This window comes from Salvia splendens, chromosome 8 (genome assembly GCF_004379255.2).
Source record: "Salvia splendens isolate huo1 chromosome 8, SspV2, whole genome shotgun sequence".
Classification (NCBI taxonomy): domain Eukaryota; kingdom Viridiplantae; phylum Streptophyta; class Magnoliopsida; order Lamiales; family Lamiaceae; genus Salvia; species Salvia splendens.
In genome coordinates, this window is record NC_056039.1 from 10,066,077 (window position 1) to 10,084,325 (window position 18,249).

The 18,249-nt window shown below is 41.3% G+C and overlaps 1 protein-coding gene and 2 long non-coding RNA genes across 4 annotated transcripts; 1 reads left to right on the forward strand and 2 right to left on the reverse strand.

The window, feature by feature from the left end:
• Positions 1–4,617: 4,617 nt before the first annotated feature.
• On the reverse strand, positions 4,618–7,523 carry LOC121745717 (protein MAIN-LIKE 1-like). Its single transcript, XM_042139689.1, has 5 exons — positions 7,395–7,523; positions 6,094–6,955; positions 5,939–6,026; positions 5,412–5,858; positions 4,618–5,331 (listed from the first exon to the last, which is right to left on the reverse strand). The coding sequence occupies exons 2-5, from the start codon at positions 6,948–6,950 to the stop codon at positions 4,618–4,620; spliced, it is 2,106 nt and encodes a 701-aa protein (XP_041995623.1). The 5' UTR covers positions 6,951–6,955; positions 7,395–7,523.
• A 4,489-nt stretch (positions 7,524–12,012) lies between these two features.
• LOC121745422 lies at positions 12,013–16,687 on the forward strand. 2 transcript variants are annotated; one of them, XR_006038824.1, is made up of 5 exons: positions 12,013–12,830; positions 12,912–12,998; positions 13,153–13,232; positions 14,345–14,476; positions 16,266–16,687. It is a non-coding gene; the product is annotated as an uncharacterized LOC121745422 (long non-coding RNA). The 2 variants fall into 2 exon arrangements; XR_006038822.1 differs by having other exon boundaries at positions 12,019–12,830; positions 14,345–16,687.
• Positions 16,688–17,765: 1,078 nt separating this feature from the next.
• Positions 17,766–18,249, reverse strand: LOC121743427. The gene is made up of 2 exons (XR_006038253.1): positions 17,991–18,249; positions 17,766–17,864 (listed from the first exon to the last, which is right to left on the reverse strand). It is a non-coding gene; the product is annotated as an uncharacterized LOC121743427 (long non-coding RNA).

The window sequence follows — 18,249 nt, forward strand, 5'->3', positions numbered from 1 at the left end:
GCGTAGAGGGGCATGACCGTAGAAATTGCACAGTCGGCCGTGTTATGTAGGATCCTCCCCAGAGAGTTCGCCCGGTCGGGCGATTCTATATTCTAACTTCGTGAAGACAGTGTTGGACAAAAAGCATGTTACAAATTCTGTGTATTGAGTTTTCTAGTGACTCACAATTTTAATATTGAATTTTTTATGCTTTTGGTATGAATTGAAGACTTTGTTCCAATTTGTATTAACTGAATTTTGACATGTTTCATAAAACTCGCACAAAAATGCCCGACCGGGCGTTTTGAAAAATAAATTCGCTCGGTCGGGCGAATTTTAATATTTATTTTGTTAAAATATTTTAGAAATGCGTAGTCATGTGGGAGTATAATTTTTATATGGCTAAGTTATCTATTTTAATAGCATATAATTGTTAATATATGACCGTGTTTGCCCATTTGTTGCCCTTCTTACCACGCCGATCATTTTTGCCCAAATGATCGGCGTTCCTTAGCATCCTGTCTACATACTGAGGTATATCCTGATACCGATTGAACTGTCGGCGCACTCTTCCAGGCTCATGGGCCTTGACATAGGCCCAACATACCAAGTAGGTTTCGCACAAAGAGCATCCAGTCACATCATTGCAGTAGTCAGGTAGTATGCAAGGTGCATATGGCGTCCAGATAAACTACAAAACAGCAATGCAAATGCCAAATTAATTTCATAATAAGTTCATAAATGAAGTCTAAACCGAAATAATATTCACCTGGCCAGGTCTAATCAGAGATATTTGGTCACGGTAATGCTCAACCGAGTGTCTAGGAGCATTTCTTATCTGCGTTGTTCCTTTCCACCTATACATAAAATTGATGTAGGAAAATAACCCAATACGCATTAATAAATAAATATTTAGATATATACCTGGCGCCACATGGTGTATATGGCTCGTGCACAACTGGTCCTATGAACGCATGCCACAATGTGGGCATTCTTTTCCACGCCCATATCTGCAGAAGGATCATAGGCCCGCCCAACTCTTTTCTCTTATCCATGGAAGCCTCGCACAGATAATGATAAAGGTACGCCAATGCCGCACTTCCCCAACTATTATTCTTCACCTCTTCCGGATCCCCAAGCCCATTCAACCACATAAATGGCACCTTACACCCCGTTGTGTCCGGTAGAATGAGACCTCCTAATAAAATTAGGGCATGGATACGTGCCCTTTGGATGTATACGTACGTAGGTAGGCCATCACCCAGAGGCATCCTTGTCTGGTTGATCAGCGCGGTCATCAGCAAACCGCCTTGCTTTGTCTCTGTGAAAGTATCTGGTATCCATCCCAACAGATCGCGGCACTTGCTGGTCCAATCTGAAAAGTTGTCATGATAGTCACGCCCTGTGAAAACGTGACCATCCGCCCTCAAGCCCCAAATGGCTTGCACATCTTCCAAGGTGATCGTCGTCTCACCGATCGGTAGATGGAAAGTGTGTGTCTCCTGCCTCCAACGCTCAATCAACGCCGTGATCAGCTCATTGTCGACCTTCATGGGCCTCCCACAATCGATCACGCCTTTGAAACCAAAGACGTCAAGCCAATATCTAACATTCTCATGAATTTCGACGTCCCAAGTCTTACTTTCAGTCCTTCGGACTTTAAATACTTGGGTTGTTCCATCTTTCATGAGTTTATTTGAAATGTGATTTTTTTGCATATTTAAGACGGACGGGTCTTCGGGTCCATACAATAAATGTCCGCTAGAACTTGAAGTCTCCATCTAATCTAAGTACATATTCACAAAACAACAATTACAAACTCACAATGGCATGTACAAATAACATAATATAACAAGAGAACAATAAGTGATAGAGGGTTGCAAGTGCAATGTGTTAGGTTATGGGTTTTTTCTATTTTTGTTCTAAAATAGAACTTAGATTCCTCGTTTGTTCTAGCGTTTTTTTTTGTTCCGGATTTGGGAGAGACGCATGACCCTCATGCGTCTCTTTTTAATGAGACGCATGATCGTCATGCGTCTTTCATAGAGACGCATGAGGGTCATGCGTCTCTATTTTTTTTTCATTTTTTTTTAACGACGCATGAAGGTCATGCGTCTTAGGTATAGACGCATCTCTCTCATGCGTCTGTTGTTTTTTAAAATATAATAGACGACGCATGAGCGTCATGCGTCTTAGGTAGAGACGCATGAGGCTCATGCGTCTCTAACTTGCTTAAATCAGTTTCCCACGGCAGCATAGGCAGAATACGCGAGAGAAAGAGAGGAAGACAACCCGTGCGATTTCCTTGGCGATTTCCTTGGCGATTTCTTGGCGATTCCCTTCATATTTCGGTAAGTTTCCTTCAATTTTTCAACATTGTTCTCGTATTTGTTGTTTATTTGCATATTATTAGGGTTTTGATAAATCTTTTGTATACTTACTATATTAGGGTTTAATGAAAAAAATTGTCTTTAATTGTTGTTGGTTTGTATATATATTTTTGCAGAAATCATGCAAGTATACGTGAGTTTATATTGGGGTGGTAGAATATATCAACTTCCTCAAGTGGGTATTTGTTATGATCCTCCTCGTGCGAGAGCTTCCATCGTATTGGATTCATGTGTCTCATTATCTGAATTAGTTGCAATGATATGTGTTAAGATAAGAATAGATTCAAACCAACACTTCATCGAAATATCTTGGAGGCATTGTTTCTTGGGTACCGGTACGAGTTATGTATGTACTGCGGTTGACAGTGATCAAAGTGTGTTTTATATGTTCAATGCGGCTCTAAATTCTACTCGACATATTGAATTATTTGTTGAGTATTCGTATGTTGGAAATGCCTTCATCCCACCAATTGTTGATCATGGTGTTGGATCATCTACGAGGTTTGAACCTTTGAGCATGGATTGCGGTATGAATGAGCAAACAGATGTTGCAGATGCTGCTGATGTTGGATTGAATACTCAAGAGAATGTAGAAGAGCATGATGATGTTCATGTTGTACGAAGAGACCTTGATGATCCAGAATTGTCGTCATCCTCGTCTGATGAGATTTTAAGTGATGATTCTGGTGCTGACTCTAGTGATGAGGAGGTAGTGTATAAACCCGTCGTGCAAGGTGAACAACCACTTCCAGAATACGTTCACACCGGGTTGAAATATTTTCGCAGACTGCCTAGTGGTCCTTCTGAGGTACCTGAAGTTGGTAATGAACGCAGTACCATGTACTGGGATGAAGAACACCCATATCGGATTAATGCAGGAACAAAATTTGATAGCAAACTGCATGTGAAGACTGCTATTACTATGTGGAGTTTGAGGCAACACCGGCAATTTAGGGTGGTTGAGAGCAAAGTAAGAAGGTGGCATGCCGTGTGCAAATATCCGGCAGGGAGGACAGAAGATGGGACAGCTATTATCAGCGAGACCGACGCTGATAAAGCGAATGAATGTCGGTGGAAAGTTTCTGTTACACACATGGCCCATGATGATATGTGGGAGATTAGGAAGTGGTGTGGACGACATAGTTGTGAAGGCCATCGTAATGATAGAGGACATGCTAACTTTTCATCACCAATGATTGCTTTGTGTATTCGACATCAGTTGCTTAAAAATGCCGAGTTCAGTGCCGCAGCCGTAAGAAATTTTGTTCATGACAAATTTCATGTGGTAATCAGTTATAAGAAGGCATGGTATGCACGGAGAAGGGCTTTAGAGATTGTATTTGGTGGATGGGAGGAGTCATTTAGGGATTTGTCAGGCTACATGCTTGAACTGCAGTATAGGAATCCAGGCACAATCGTTGAGTGGAGGCACAACGAGTTGTTGAGCCAGGGCCGTACTAAAGTCTTCTATTATGTGTTCTGGGCACTTGGGCCTGCTATACATGCTTTCCAGGAGTGCCAACCCGTTTTAACAATAGACGGGACTCACCTTCGAGGAAGATTTAAAGGTAAGCTTCTTGTTGCTTGTGGTGTTGATGCTAACAAGAGATGTCTGCCTGTTGCATATGCTGTTGTCGATGAAGAAACTGGCGACAGCTGGGAGTGGTTTTTGGATCATGTCAGAATCCATGTGGTGAAGTACGAAAGGGAGGTGTGCATCATTTCGGATAGGCATAAAGGAATCCTAAAGGCTATGCGTTCTGATGAATGGAAAAAGCCGCCGATATGTCACCACAAATTTTGTTTGATCCATGTGAGGAAAAATATCTTGACTAAACTTAAGGGTAAGGGAGGTAAAGCGAAAGGCATGATATGGGCATTGGGGGTCACAACTCAAGTACGCAAGTACGTGCGACGGGCGATTCTATTTTACTAATTTCGCCCGATCCTCATGCGCCTCTAACTTGCAGACTGCAGAATACAGAGAGTTCGCCCGATCGGGCGATTCTATTTTACTAATTTCGCCCGATCGGGCGTTTTCGGATTATTTTCACATTTACCTACTTTAATTATATTTATAACACATAATTAATAAACTATTTAGTTATTCATTAATAGTAATATATTAATATTCAATTAAGACTTTTCAATAGAATAGAAACATGATTAATTCATCAACATAGAAACATTAACATGAATTTGAGCACCAAACAATAACGTAGATATCCAAATATCATCATTCTTCATGCTACTTATACGACGACGGAGTGTACTTAGCCGGTTCAATCCCCTTGTTCTTCCTCGAAGATAGTCTCTTGTACACTTTGCTCACGAGCTTCCCAACCCCGCTGCGTGATGAACCCTCCGCAGCTGGACGAGGTTGGCCATGGATGCTATGAACAACGTCTTCTTCCTCATGTGCCTCGACAATATTGTCATCTTCTTCTTCATCATCGTCTTCTTCTTCAGCTTGTACAGGAGGCATGACCTGATAATTCTGGAAGAATGAATCGACCGACGCTCGGGCCCCACTCCATTGCGACATGTCTTGGCTTTGTGAATATGGGCGACGATTCCAATCGGGCTCAGGCTGGCTTGGAGAATGCAGTGGACGGTCCCACTGCGACTGAGACTCATGCGTCGGGTGTGAATACCACTGGGGTGGGTCATGCTCTTGATACTGCGCCTCTGGTGCTACATAATCGGGAGGCGCCTGAGACATCCTAAACTGCTTTGTGTAGCCGTGTCCCCCAGTCCGAACACCACGCGCTCCACGACGCCGTGGAACTACTTCTTCTTGGTACGGCATGACCACATCCTGATGTTGAGAAGCGGGGTACTCCATGACATCACCGTTGTTCGTATCTTCGAGGGTAGTCCTAACAATTTCTCGAATCTGGCGCACTCGGGGGTCCATTTCGTCTTCCGTAGTTAAATGGAAAACCCTCTGAAAAGCCTCAACCTAGACAAAAAATGATACCAATATCAATAAGAAACAATCTATATCACATGAAAGCATATAGTTTAATATAACAAACTTACAAATAGTCGCATCGAAGCAGCCGACTCATTCATCCCAGCAGTGGCCCGTGCCCCAGGCCGAGTCATGTACGTCACTGTAATTCTGTTATACCACGCCATATAACCCGGGCTCATGGGAATATCCAAAGACATTGGTGCGGCGTATTCGGCAGCTTGGAACCTTTCGTACCTCATGTCCCACTCCCCAATGTAGAACTGATGCGTGGTTGCCCAGTTGTTGCCCTTCTTACCACGCCGATCATTTTTGCCTAAATGATCGGCGTTCCTTAGCATCCTGTCTACATTCTGCGGTATATCCTGGTACCGATTGAACTGTCGTCGCACTCGTCCAGGCTCATGGGCCTCGACATAGGCCCAACATACCAAGTAGGTCTCGCACAGAGAGCATCCAGTCACATCATTGCAGTAGTCAGGCAGTATGCAATGTGCGTATGGCGTCCAGATAAACTACAAAACAGCAATGCAAATGCCACTGAATAATTCCGTAATAAGTTCATAAATGAAGTCTAAACCGAAATAATACTCACCTGGCCAGGTCTAATCAGAGATATTTGGTCACGATAATGCTCAACCGAATGTCTAGGAGCATTTCCTATCTGCGTTGTTCCTTTCCACCTGTACATATATTTGATGTAAGCAAATAATCCAATATAAATTAATAAATAAATATTTAGATATATACCTGGCGCCACATGGTGTATATGGCTCGTGTACAACTGGTCCAATGAACGCAGGCCTCAATGTGGGCATTCTTTCCCACGCCCATAGCTGCAGAAGCATCATAGGCCCGCCCAACTCTTTTCTCTTATCCATGGAAGCCTCGCACAGATAATGATAAAGGTAGGCCAATGCCGCACTTCCCCAACTAATATTCTTCACCTCTTCTGGATCCCCAAGCCCATTCAACCACATAAATGGCACCTTACACCCCGTGGTGTCCGGTAGAATGAGACCTCCTAATAAAATTAGGGCATGGATACGTGCCCTTTGGATGTATACGTACATAGGTAGGTCATCACCCAGAGGCATCCTTGTCTGGTTGATCAGTGCGGTCATCAGCAAACCGCCTTGCTTTGTCTCTGTGGAAGTATCTGGTATCCATCCCAACAGATCGCGGCACTTGCTGGTCCAGTCTGAAAAGTTGTCATGATAGTCACGCCCTGTGAAAACGCGACCATCCGCCCTCAAGCCCCAAATGGCTTGCACATCTTCCAAGGTGATCGTCGCCTCACCGATCGGTAGATGGAAAGTGTGCGTCTCCGGTCTCCAACGCTCAATCAACGCCGTGATCAGCTCGTTGTCCACCTTCATGGGCTTCCCACAATCGATCACGCCTTTGAAACCAAAGACGTCAAGCCAATATCTAACATTCTCGTGAATTTCGACGTCCCAAGTCTTGCTTTCTGTCCTTCGGACTTTAAATACTTGGGTTGTGCCCTCTTTCATGAGTTTATGTGAAATGTGATGTTTCTGTAAATTTAGCAAGGACGGGTCTTCGGGTCCATATAATAATTGCTCACTAGAACTTGAAGTCTCCATCTAATCTAAGTACAAATTCACAAACAACAATTACAAATTACAACACAAATTACATATCCATTCAAATTCATCTTCAAAATAACAACAAATCATAAATCAAATGATTGATTCACTCCAATTCAACACCATTCATGCTTTATAAGGCCTAATTTACATATAGCTACTAAATTAGAAGGTTAAATTAAAATATGCAATTCAACCTATACTTTATTCTTCAATATCAACCAAAATCACAACACCAAGCATCTCTAATATATGAATAACTATACAATAGAATGAATTTAGCCACTAAAATCCATTACAATTAACTAAACACCAAAAAATCGGATAAAATTGAGCAATTTGTTATAAACCCTAATTTACAAAAATTAGGGGAAATCTAAACAAACTATGCAAATTAACAACAAATAAGGAAGGAATGTTGAAGGATTGAATGAAACTTACCGGAAAAAGAGAGGAAATCGTCGGATTCGCTAAGAAATCGCCAAGGAATCGCCGGAAGTCGCCTATCAGAATTCTCTCTCGCGTGTATTCTGCCTTCTGCCTCTCGCGGAACTGATTTAATTCGACATAGAGACGCATGAGCCTCATGCGTCTCTACCTAAGACGCATGACGCTCATGCGTCGTCTATTATATTTTAAAAAACAACAGACGCATGAGAGAGATGCGTCTATACCTAAGACGCATGACCTTCATGCGTCGTTTAAAAAAAACGAAAAAAAATAGAGACGCATGACCCTCATGCGTCTCTATGAAAGACGCATGACGATCATGCGTCTCATTAAAAAGAGACGCATGAGGGTCATGCGTCTCTCCCAAATCCGGAAAAAAAAAAAACGCTAGAACAAACGAGGAATCTAAGTTCTATTTTAGAACAAAAATAGAAAAAACCCGTTAGGTTATAGAACAGCTTTTAGAAGGCCTGATAATTCACTTGTACACACCTAATCTTATTTTTTTGTTCCGGTTAGTCTTCACTTTTTTTAACCAAATTACAACCAAAATCACAACACCAATCATCTCAAACATAACAATAATATACAATACAATGAATTTACCCACTAAAATCCATTACAATTCACTAAACAATAAAAAAATCGACCAAAATAGAGCTATTTGTTATAAACCCTAATTTACAAACATTAGGGGAAATCTAAACAAACTATGCAAATTAACAACAATTAAGGAAGGAAGGTTGAAGGATTGAACGAAACTTACCGGAACACGAGTGGAAATCGTCTTCTTCGCCGAATCACAAAGGAAAAATCGCCAAGTTCGTCGTCTCTCTTTCTGTTTGCGTGAATGAGGAGGCTACTGCCTTCGCTGCTGCTTTAATTCGAAATTGGAGACGCATGAGCCTCATGCGTCTCTTTCTAAGACGCATGACGCTCATGCGTCGTCCGTGAAATTTAAAAAATATAAAAGACGCATGAGGGAGATGCGTCTCTCTCTAAGACGCATGACCCTCATGCGTCGTTAAAATAAAATGGAAAAAAAGAGAGACGCATGATTCTCATGCGTCTCTACAATAAACGCATAATCGTCATGCGTCTCATTAAAATGAGACGAGGGTCATGCGTCTCTCCTAAACCCGGAATAAAAAAAACTCCAGTACAAACGAGGAATGATATCTCTTATCTAGTACAAAAAAGAAAAAACCCCAGATCTCTCACATCAGCGATGGCAGAACTCTTAATCCTTGACTTTGCCGTTACTGCAGAACAAGAGACCCAACAGCTCCTAGAGGCAGCTGCGCCTTTAGTCACCGTCGGTTATCCAGCGGCCATCTTCAATCGCGACCTCGCGATCAACAACGGTTTTACTTTCAAGAGTTACCTCAAGCATGTGCAGGCGGTGGCTCGCTTCAATGAGAACGGGATGCTTGGTTCCGTGACGAGTTTGGGCGTCAAGAAGTCCATCTTCGAACTGCACACCACTTGCTATGTCAAGCAGTTTGTTGATTTCTCCAAGTGGTTGCGCACTAAGGCGGGCCAGGATGCGGTGGGCGGTATTACCAAGCACGCGAAGCTTGTGCGCCGTGCCATGAACGTCTTTGCCCCCCAGGACGTGGCACTTGAATCCATCATCCAGATTCAGCGCCAGGACTTCTCCAATAACCTCAAGCTGGAAATGTCCGCCTACCAGAAGGAGATTGGGTATCCGCAAACTTGAAGCGAGGCAGGAGGCGAGGCGGCAGGAGATTGTGACAGCCTACTATCCTGTGTCTGTCATGGAGGAGGTTGATGAGGATGATCTCAACAATCAGTGTTGGGACATGAACGTGGCCGAGGCAACAGCAAGGGGCAATAGGACCAAGCCGCGGGCGTTGGGTGGGCAGGATCTGGCCTGCAGCCAGTATGCTGCGGTTGTGAAGAGGGAGAATGAGATTAACTTCCTCAAAGATGAGCAGAGGGCGGCGGCACTGCTCCGGTATGCGAGGAAGAAGCTGCTGAGTTTTCGCTCAACACTCGGCAAGAGAAGAATCTCGAGCATCTTCTGGCTACCGCAGGTGCACCAGATGCTGCAGAGGATTCCGAGGGAGAGGAGGAGGACGCTGGCCTCTATTGTCCCCGTGGGATCACCCCTCCCCCCCAACCTGCCCGGGCAGAACCACCCCCTGTCGGACCTAGTCGAGCCAAGCGTCCTAGAGTCGCAGGCACAGGTAGGGGTAAAGGTCAACAACCCACTCGCGGTCGGCCTCAAACGCGCTCGCAGAGGTCAAGAAGTCATGCGGAGTTTGAGAATTCACATACAGATTCCGTTCAAGATACAGCAGCCACGGGGCAACCCCACCGCTCGGAGTAGGTGGGAGGCGGGACTGCGGAGGATCATCAGAGGGGGGTCGATGAGGGGTTGGGAGGAAAGTAGCTCAATGTTGCGTGGGGGTGGCGACATTGGTGATGCAATCCTTCTGCTCGGTAGTGCGATTGATGATCCTCCTGGTGCAGTGCTGAGGGACCTCTTTCCTGTGGACTTTGCTAGGGAAGTCCTCTCCCTTCCATCATGATTGGAGGTCCCGGACGGGGAGGGTGTTTGTGTGATGAAGAATTTCAACAATGAGGCGACGGCGGGTCCATTTCTCTGTACTTTTGGTATTAAGGGGAAGCGTGGACTCAAGAAGTTACTTGAAAAGGAGATGTGGTGGTACTATGACCAATTCGGGGCGGGAGCGCTGTCTGAGGAGCAGATGCCTCACTTTGGTGCGAGAGTTGGTTTTCGAAGCAAGTCACTCAAGAATGAGAAAGTCGTGGAGAAGGTGGCCAGTGGTATGCCTCTTAGGCGGGCGGTGATGATGCTCGATGCACTTGAACAGGCAGCCTCGAGCCAGTTGTACAACGTCTTGTCCACCTTGACGGATGCCAAGAGGCTGGAGGAGGGGTGTGGCTTCAAGAACGGGGTAGTGAAGGCAAGTGCCGACTGGGGAGCCGTGTGGAAGAAGGTCGAGGCAGCAGGGGCCATCGTGGAGCTAGACTGGTCCAAGTTCGACCGAGAGCGTCCCGCTGAGGACATCGCGTTCATCATCGATGTCGTGATCAGTTGCTTTGAGGCAAGGGACGAGAGGGGGAAGAGGCTACTAGAAGCATATAAGTTAATGATGACTAAAGCCGTCATCGAGCGGGTCGTCGTCCTGGATGATGGAGGGGTCTTTACGATTGATGGTATGGTGCCGTCAGGGTCGTTATGGACGGGTTGACTGAACACTGCGCTCAACATCCTCTATATTAGAGCTGCATGTGTCGAAGCGGGGATTCCCCCTTCTGGGTTCAAAACAATGTGCGCCGGTGACGACAATCTGACCATCTTCTCGCGTGACCATCCGGACAAAGAGCGCGTCTCGTACAGCGCTACCTCAATGACTATTTCCGGGCTGGGATCGCAGATGAGGACTTCATCATCCATCGTGGTTCTTACCATGTGACCAGGCTCCAGGCTTGTTTTCCTCCGGGGACTAATATGAAGGAGGGCACATCTAAATTGATGCATATGGTGAGGTGGGATGAGTTTGATGGTGAGCTGATTATCGATGAGGCGGCAGGGAGGTCACACAGATGGGAGTATAATTTCAAGGGGAAGCCAAAATTCTTATCGAACTTTTGGTTAATCGACGGGCAACCAATCAGGCCGACACACGACAATTTGGAGAAGCTTCTATGGCCAGAGGGAATTCATGATAGCCTGGATGTGTATGGGGCGGCCGTCATGGCAATGGTGGTTGACAATCCATGGAATCATCACTGTGTTAATCATATGCTAATGCGTTATGTGATCATTCAGCAGCTGCGACGTATTGACTTGATCAAGGGGGCGACACATGATGTTATGATTATGTGCGGGTTGAGAGAGGCTGGTGGAGGGGGTTTTTTCTTTTTTTGTTCTAGAATAGAGCTTAGATTCCGTGTGTGTACTGAACTTTTTTTTATTCTGTGTTTGGGAGAGACGCATGACCCTCATGCGTCTCTTTTTAATGAGACGCGTGACGATTATGCGTCTTTATGGGAGACGCATGAGGGACACGCATCTCTCAATTTTTTCCGATTTTTTTTAACGACGCAGGGAGAGACACATGAGCCTCATGCGTCTCTAAATACCTACACTGCTGCTCAAGGTCTATGAAGAATGATTGCTATTTGGAGAGAGAAAAATATTTTTACAGAGCAGACTTTGGCAGACTTTGTTGACTTCATATTGGCAGATTTTTAAATACATACACTGCTACTCAAAGATTTTTTTATTTGTTTCAGTATTATTCTTCTGAAATTCGAAACTTCCCAGTTCCCACTATTTGATTAATTCCGAAATTCGAAACTCCGTTTTTATCGTTTTAGCAGACTTTGTTGACAATATCGGCTTCTCCGTGTAAATAAGATTCAATGGGTCGAATGATTACTAAGATTTTTACATAGTAGACTTTGGCAGACTTTGTATTTAGAGACGCACGAGGCTCATGCATCTCTCCTAAGACCTTGTTAAAAAAAATTTGAAAAAATTACCCGTAAAGACGCATAATTGTCACGCGTTTCATTAAAAGGAGACGCATGAGGGTCATGCGTCTCTCCTAAAGGCGGAATAAAAAAAAAGTCCAGTACACTCGAAGAATGACAATGATTGGTTTAGAACAAAAAAAGAAAAAACCCCTGGTGGAGGTGAAGTACCGTTCCCGATGGTCGCTCCGTGGCGCCGCGGAAATGTGCATTGCAGAATGGAAGACTACCCAGAGGTGGCAATATATATTAATGAGTTTTCAGCATTCTTCAGAGGGGTGACCACTCTTTACAGTCGTATGCCTACAGGGGGAATCGACGCCTGGGCGTTCATGAATATCATACGAGGGGAGAGTCATGTGGGGGAGGGCCAGTACGGGAATGATCTGATTGAATGGTTGAAGTTTCTGAGCAAGAAATATCTGCGAAATCTAAGAGGCTTCCGTGACAGGCCCGCCCCAGTTGAGCCCTCGGAGGGAGATGAACAGGCTTTTCTGTCAGGGTTCGAGGTATACAGGGATCTCCTTCTACGGAGGAGATTGCGGACTCCTATGGAATTTGGTGCATTTCTCAGTCGTAGGTTATGCGGTAGTTAAGCTGAGCTGTGGCTCCATTTAAATTATGTAATTTCTCTACATTTGTACTTGGTTACTTCTATATATAGCATCTTTCGACGTTTACTCGGGGATTGTTGTGTCCTTGCCAAGTCGCAATTCCTTCAAATTTGATACCCTAAGATAAACGGGAAGAAATCGAAGATGGCAGCAAGGTTGAGCCACGTAGCATCACGGATCATGGGTGGCAACGGGCGTCGTTTCGCGTTCCGCCGCATCCTCTCTCCGGCAGCGCTCTGGTATGGGCCTCCCCGTCGGAAAGCACATCGTTCCCAATAAACCGGTAAAGCTTTTCATCTCTATTCGTTTTGTTCAATTTATACTGAACATATATTGAAGCCCTAGAAATTTGCTGGAAATGCAGCTTCCAGTAAATGACGAACTTGTGTGGCATAACGGGACTCCGTTTCCAGAACCTTGTATCGATCGGATTGCCGATGCAGTTGGGAAGGTCAGAAATTTTCACAGTTTGAATTGATTACACTTTACACACACGCGCACCCCTTATATATATTTTTGTTTTGTTTTTACAATTGTTCATATATATGATTTCTGTTTGTAATTGGGGGTTTTGTGGTAACTGTTATGATGAATTTCTGCTGTAGTACGAAGCATTGGATTGGGATTTTTTGCTTCTCTTGGGCTATTAGTTGTGTGGAATGACAAAGCTTCTACAATACCATTTGTAAGTCAAATGTATTGATTATGTGTTTGTTTTTCATCTATTGGCAGTGTTTAATCTTTTTTTTATCCTGCGTGTGATCTATGTATTATTGGGTCTTACGGTTATTTTTGTTAGCTTGCCTGTTGTTCTACTTGAACTTTTTATATGATGCTTAAAATAATGTTGAATTTTCTTGTTACTTTAAGCATACTTGGTCTGTGCTTGGGTTGTCTTCTCCAAAGAAGTATATATATAGTGTTTGATGGAAAGTTTTACACAATGTCTCCTCGTGCTTAACAAAAGTGACCTGTATTTTTCCTTTTTATGTAATGAACTCTGCAATACCATTTGCTTGTGTCTCTCTCAATTTTCAACTATGGTGCTGATGCTCTATTACATTTAACTAGCTGATTAGTTAGTATGTAATTAATTCTAATCTAACACATTATTGGTGAGCATCTGGTGTGCTTTAAGATTCGGCGGTAAAAGAGCAATTGAATGGTCTTTTCCTCCACAGAGTATTATTTTCATAACCACTGAAGCCTACTATTTTCGAGTTGGTTACCGATTACCGTTGACATTGATCTTATATGACATTGGGGTGCTTGTTTACTTGTGTAGAAGAGGGAAGAAAATTCGGGAGGCATTGATTGTTTTCTGGGTGAAGTAAAAAATTGTGGTTATTTTGGCATTAGGAAAGACACATGTACGTATAGATTGCAAATGTTTGGCTTGGCATCATAATTGACTTGTGGGTTTTTAGCAACAATAGATGCAACAAATATTTCCTTTGCCAAAAATAATTTGAAGACAAAATGGTTTAAATCTGATATTATGTTTTTAACTCTCTTTCAAATCTATAGTACAGGGCGTATAGGAGATTGTGTACATTGTATGCTGATTTTTTGCTAATTGAACAGCCAACAAGCTTCCTAGTTCTAAGTAGGAACTGATTACTTAATCTTTAGATTGTTAACATTGATTATCTACAACTCAAAACTACTTTGAGAAGTGTGTTAGAAAATGACCCAGAACTTGGTGTTTTGATGCTCAGTTAACATTACTGATTTTGTCAAAGATTGCAAATCATGGAATGACATTGGAGTATTAAGATCTTGTAACCTTGTGTGCAGTGGCAGACCTACAATGGGGCCTGGGGTCCCATGGAACCCCCAACTTTCGTAACCAATACTATTAGTTTCATGAATATAATTCTCCATCAGCGCAAGTGGCTGACTCCTTGGTCTCCGTTTGGAGAGGTCCAGGTTCGAAACCTCCTTGGACTGTTTTATGCTTACTTTGTCCTTTCATTTTCACATGCCTAAAGTGGTGTTTTAGTCTGAAATTTAATTTTTATTAATACTTCTCGTGTTTTCTCATCTTTACCAATACACAAGGTTTTAGATTTAACTTCTGGCAATTACAAAATATCCTTATTTATTAATGAAACATTATTCTCTCTCTCTCTCTCTCTCTCTCTCTCTCTCTCTCTCACTTTATCATTTTTTTTATTTAACTTAGAAAATAACACTTATATAAAATCTTGTGGTGAGTACTTCTCATTTTTCAAATATACACAAGCTTTTAGTTTTAACTTACGCTCACTTTATTTTTTTTTATTTCGCACATAATTTGCAATGAAAAACTGTCCTTATTTATTACTCCCCATTAAAATGGAAGTGTAATCATCTCTATATTTTTTTCTCTCTTTATAATTTTTTTAATTAACTAAAAAATACTCCAATAACACCATATAAATTCTCGTGCAAAAAAACAAGTGTTTCACATTAGTAGGACAGAGGGAGTTATTGTCACCAACCCTTTATTATTTGTACTCATTATTCATCTATATATGTCGTCACTTCTTGCCACTCGTATACAACTACTTATAGTGAAGATAAATATTGAAAAAATACTCTATTACTGTTAATAGTAAACTGGATCCCCCATAATTGAAATCCTGTGTCCGCCACTGCTTGTGTAGTCTTGTTTTTGGCTGTTGTTTGGATGGAATCTCTGAACTTTTTTATTTGATTTGTTGTTCTACTCCTATAATGAACTCTGATAAGCATCTTCTTCTTTGAGCCTTGGGGAACTGATGAGTTTTCACTGGTGAGTTTTTATAGGAATATGTACAATCTGTCAACTCTGGGAAAATGTGACAGAGCTAAGGTAGCAAACTAACAAAATACTGAATTACTAAAAGAAAAACTACCTCGAAGATGCCCTTTGGAAATTCCTGCTATTGTAAAGGTGGCCAATTTAGTAATGATCTCAAAAATGCTTAACCGTAATTAAAAAATATGACTATTTCAAGAAAGCATTGAGATAGAGGCACAGGGCGCAAAACAAAGCTCGAGATTTCTTCCCAGTTCCCATGTTTTCTGTAGGATTAGGTTCATGAACTTCGTTTTTTCACTTTAATCTGTTACTGTTTTATAGCAGTCCAATTTTAAAAATTGAGGCAAAAGAATAAAAAATCCTTTCGCCCTTTAAAGTCTGAAAAAATAGGAAAATTAAATAAACTAAAGCATAAGTTCAAGTTGCCTTCCCTGTTTGTACCAGGTGAGGCTGTCAAATGCTATCTCCGTGTGCCTTGGCGCCAAGTTTTGCCTCACAAAGATTTTTTAGACAATGGAACAAAAAAGATTTTTATATTAGTCATGGTTTCACCTCTTGCTTATACTTATCATTGTGCTCTGATCAAGAGCTGTTAATGTTTTGGTATGTATCAGGACCAGATATTTCTTCAGTAATACTGGATTAGCATCTCAGCATACTAGTCTTGACATGTTAAGAGGACTTGGGTCCTTTTATTTTCTTTTCCCACTACTTATAATATTAACAATTACGCAATAAAGACCAAAGCACAATGTGTAATGTCTGTTATGCAGGAGTCAAAACACCACCATGTTAATAGTGCTATGATGATGAAAAAACGTTAAAGCCAGTTTAAAGTTAATTTAGAGGGCACTTGGTCCCTCATACAGATGCATTACTCTACGAGTGGAAAGTTTTATTTTCTTCCTAATGTTTTCTCTGGGTTCTTCACAGGCACCCAAGGTGTACCCCTATGACAACTTAAGAGTGGAGCTCGGTGGAGAACCCTAGGTTGGTTGGTGCTCTTACATGTCCTCGTCTTTGCTTTTAGTCCCTTACATCGTTTGATTTGATCAAACGATGTAATTGGCTCTTGCAAACGAAGTAACTAAAATAAGCCAGACAGACAACCGCATCAATTTCTGGATCTGTATTATGTATGATACAAATGCACTCTTCATTTTTCTATTAGCTGTTTTATCTTGTTTTGTTAGTTTTAGCCGTATATGGATGGCTTATGAAGTGTGTGTGAACTATGAAGCGAGTTTAATCGGAGTTTGGATTTGTGTTGTAACGGAATGCAGGGAAACTAGATTAAATTTTCATGAAAAATAATAGTTCAAATTTATTTTTGTTTGATTTTGGAGTGAACTATACTATATATTCTTACAATGATTTTGTAGAATGAGCCTGCATATTTATTTTCTTTGATTGATTTTTGTATGTCCTTCAACCAAGAGAGTTATTTTAAAAAGTCAGAGTTGGAGATGCAAGTAATCAAATTTGTGAAGGATATTGGGGCATAAGTCATTAATTTTAACAAAATAAACATAAATATACACAATTTAAATAAGAATGTATAACTTCATAAACAGATCGCACATGAAATTACAATTCCCACAAGAAACAAAAAAAAAAAAAAAAAAGTGTGATGGTACTGATTTAGACATCAATAGAACATGACAAATAGGACAATCGATAAAGGAAACAGTGATTTAAACATGTTTTGAAGCATCAACACTAACATAAACACGATCCTACACCTGCATTCAAGAAAAAGAGCAAATATCAGAACCAACTATAAAGATTAAAACAGAAATAGCTCCAAAATGCCCAAAAAATAGCAGTAATATTCAGAAAATCTTGTACATTGATTCAGCGAAAACTCAGCAGTTCGGTGCGAATATAATGATGTGATCTTACAAATATTGATGCAAAATGTTAAAAACTTTGAACCGTATAGATAAAAACGAATTACTAATGTAAATGGATCTTGAATTTAAGTTGATAGATTAATTAATTTTAATATGAATGGTATAGCTGAAAAGTAACATTTAATAATATAGATGGACTACTACACTTAAAATAGTGAATTCCTTGGTGTCATCAAGAATGATTCAAGATCATTCATTCTTTCATAAAATTAATTTTTCAGAAAATATAATTTTATATGGCAATAATTATGTGGTAGCGCGGGGGTATAATAAGATTAAATGCAATATCCCAATTAAAAATGTAATGATATGATACACCTTTAAAGAACGTGATCCATTAATAATTTTCAACCACAATTTCAATGATATGATACACCTTTAAAGAACGTGATCCATTAATAATTTTCAACCACAATTTCAAAAGATTGCAAGCACTTAATTATAACTAGTGTCCAATTTTAATAAAACCACACAGAAATAAGAAAGGAAAAGATGAGTATACCATGGTGATGGAGATGGAGGGGAATCCAAATCTCTACTTGGTGAGAACATATACAGCATAAATGATTCCAGGAAGGTAACCAAACAGCGTCAACAACAAGCAAATCCAGAACTCAATCTGTATCCAAAAGTTCAAATTCACATTCATAAACCCAAATTTAATTGTAATTTTTTTATTTTTCTAAAGCAAAAACAAAATAAATGGAAATAGAAATAGAAATAGAAATAGAAATAGAAATAATACCCCGCAGCCAAACTTGAGGAAAACACCGAGTGGGGGAAGAAGAATGGCTACAATAATATCGACGAAAGTAGCTGTTCCCATTTTTAATAATATCCAACAAAAATACTTCTATATGTAAATGTAATGATGGGAGGAATTGGAAAAGAGAATAGCAGAAATGTGTAGACTGAGAGTGGGGGTAGGAAGTTTGTTATTACAATGGAATTTATAGATGGAAGAGAGAGAGACAGAAATAAATCAATAATAGTGCCGCGTATTA

What these genes read in the sequence shown, in the direction of transcription:
- LOC121745717 (XM_042139689.1), bottom strand. Translation starts at nt 6,950, where the DNA reads ATGGAGACTTCAAGTTCTAGTGAGCAATTATTATATGGACCCGAAGAC. An exon ending in CTCTGATTAGACCTGGCCAG is followed by an intron (nt 5,859 to 5,938) that starts GTGAGTATTATT and finishes GCTGTTTTGTAG; the next exon opens with TTTATCTGGACGCCATACGC. An exon ending in CTGCTTCGATGCGACTATTT is followed by an intron (nt 5,332 to 5,411) that starts GTAAGTTTGTTA and finishes TTTTTTGTCTAG; the next exon opens with GTTGAGGCTTTTCAGAGGGT.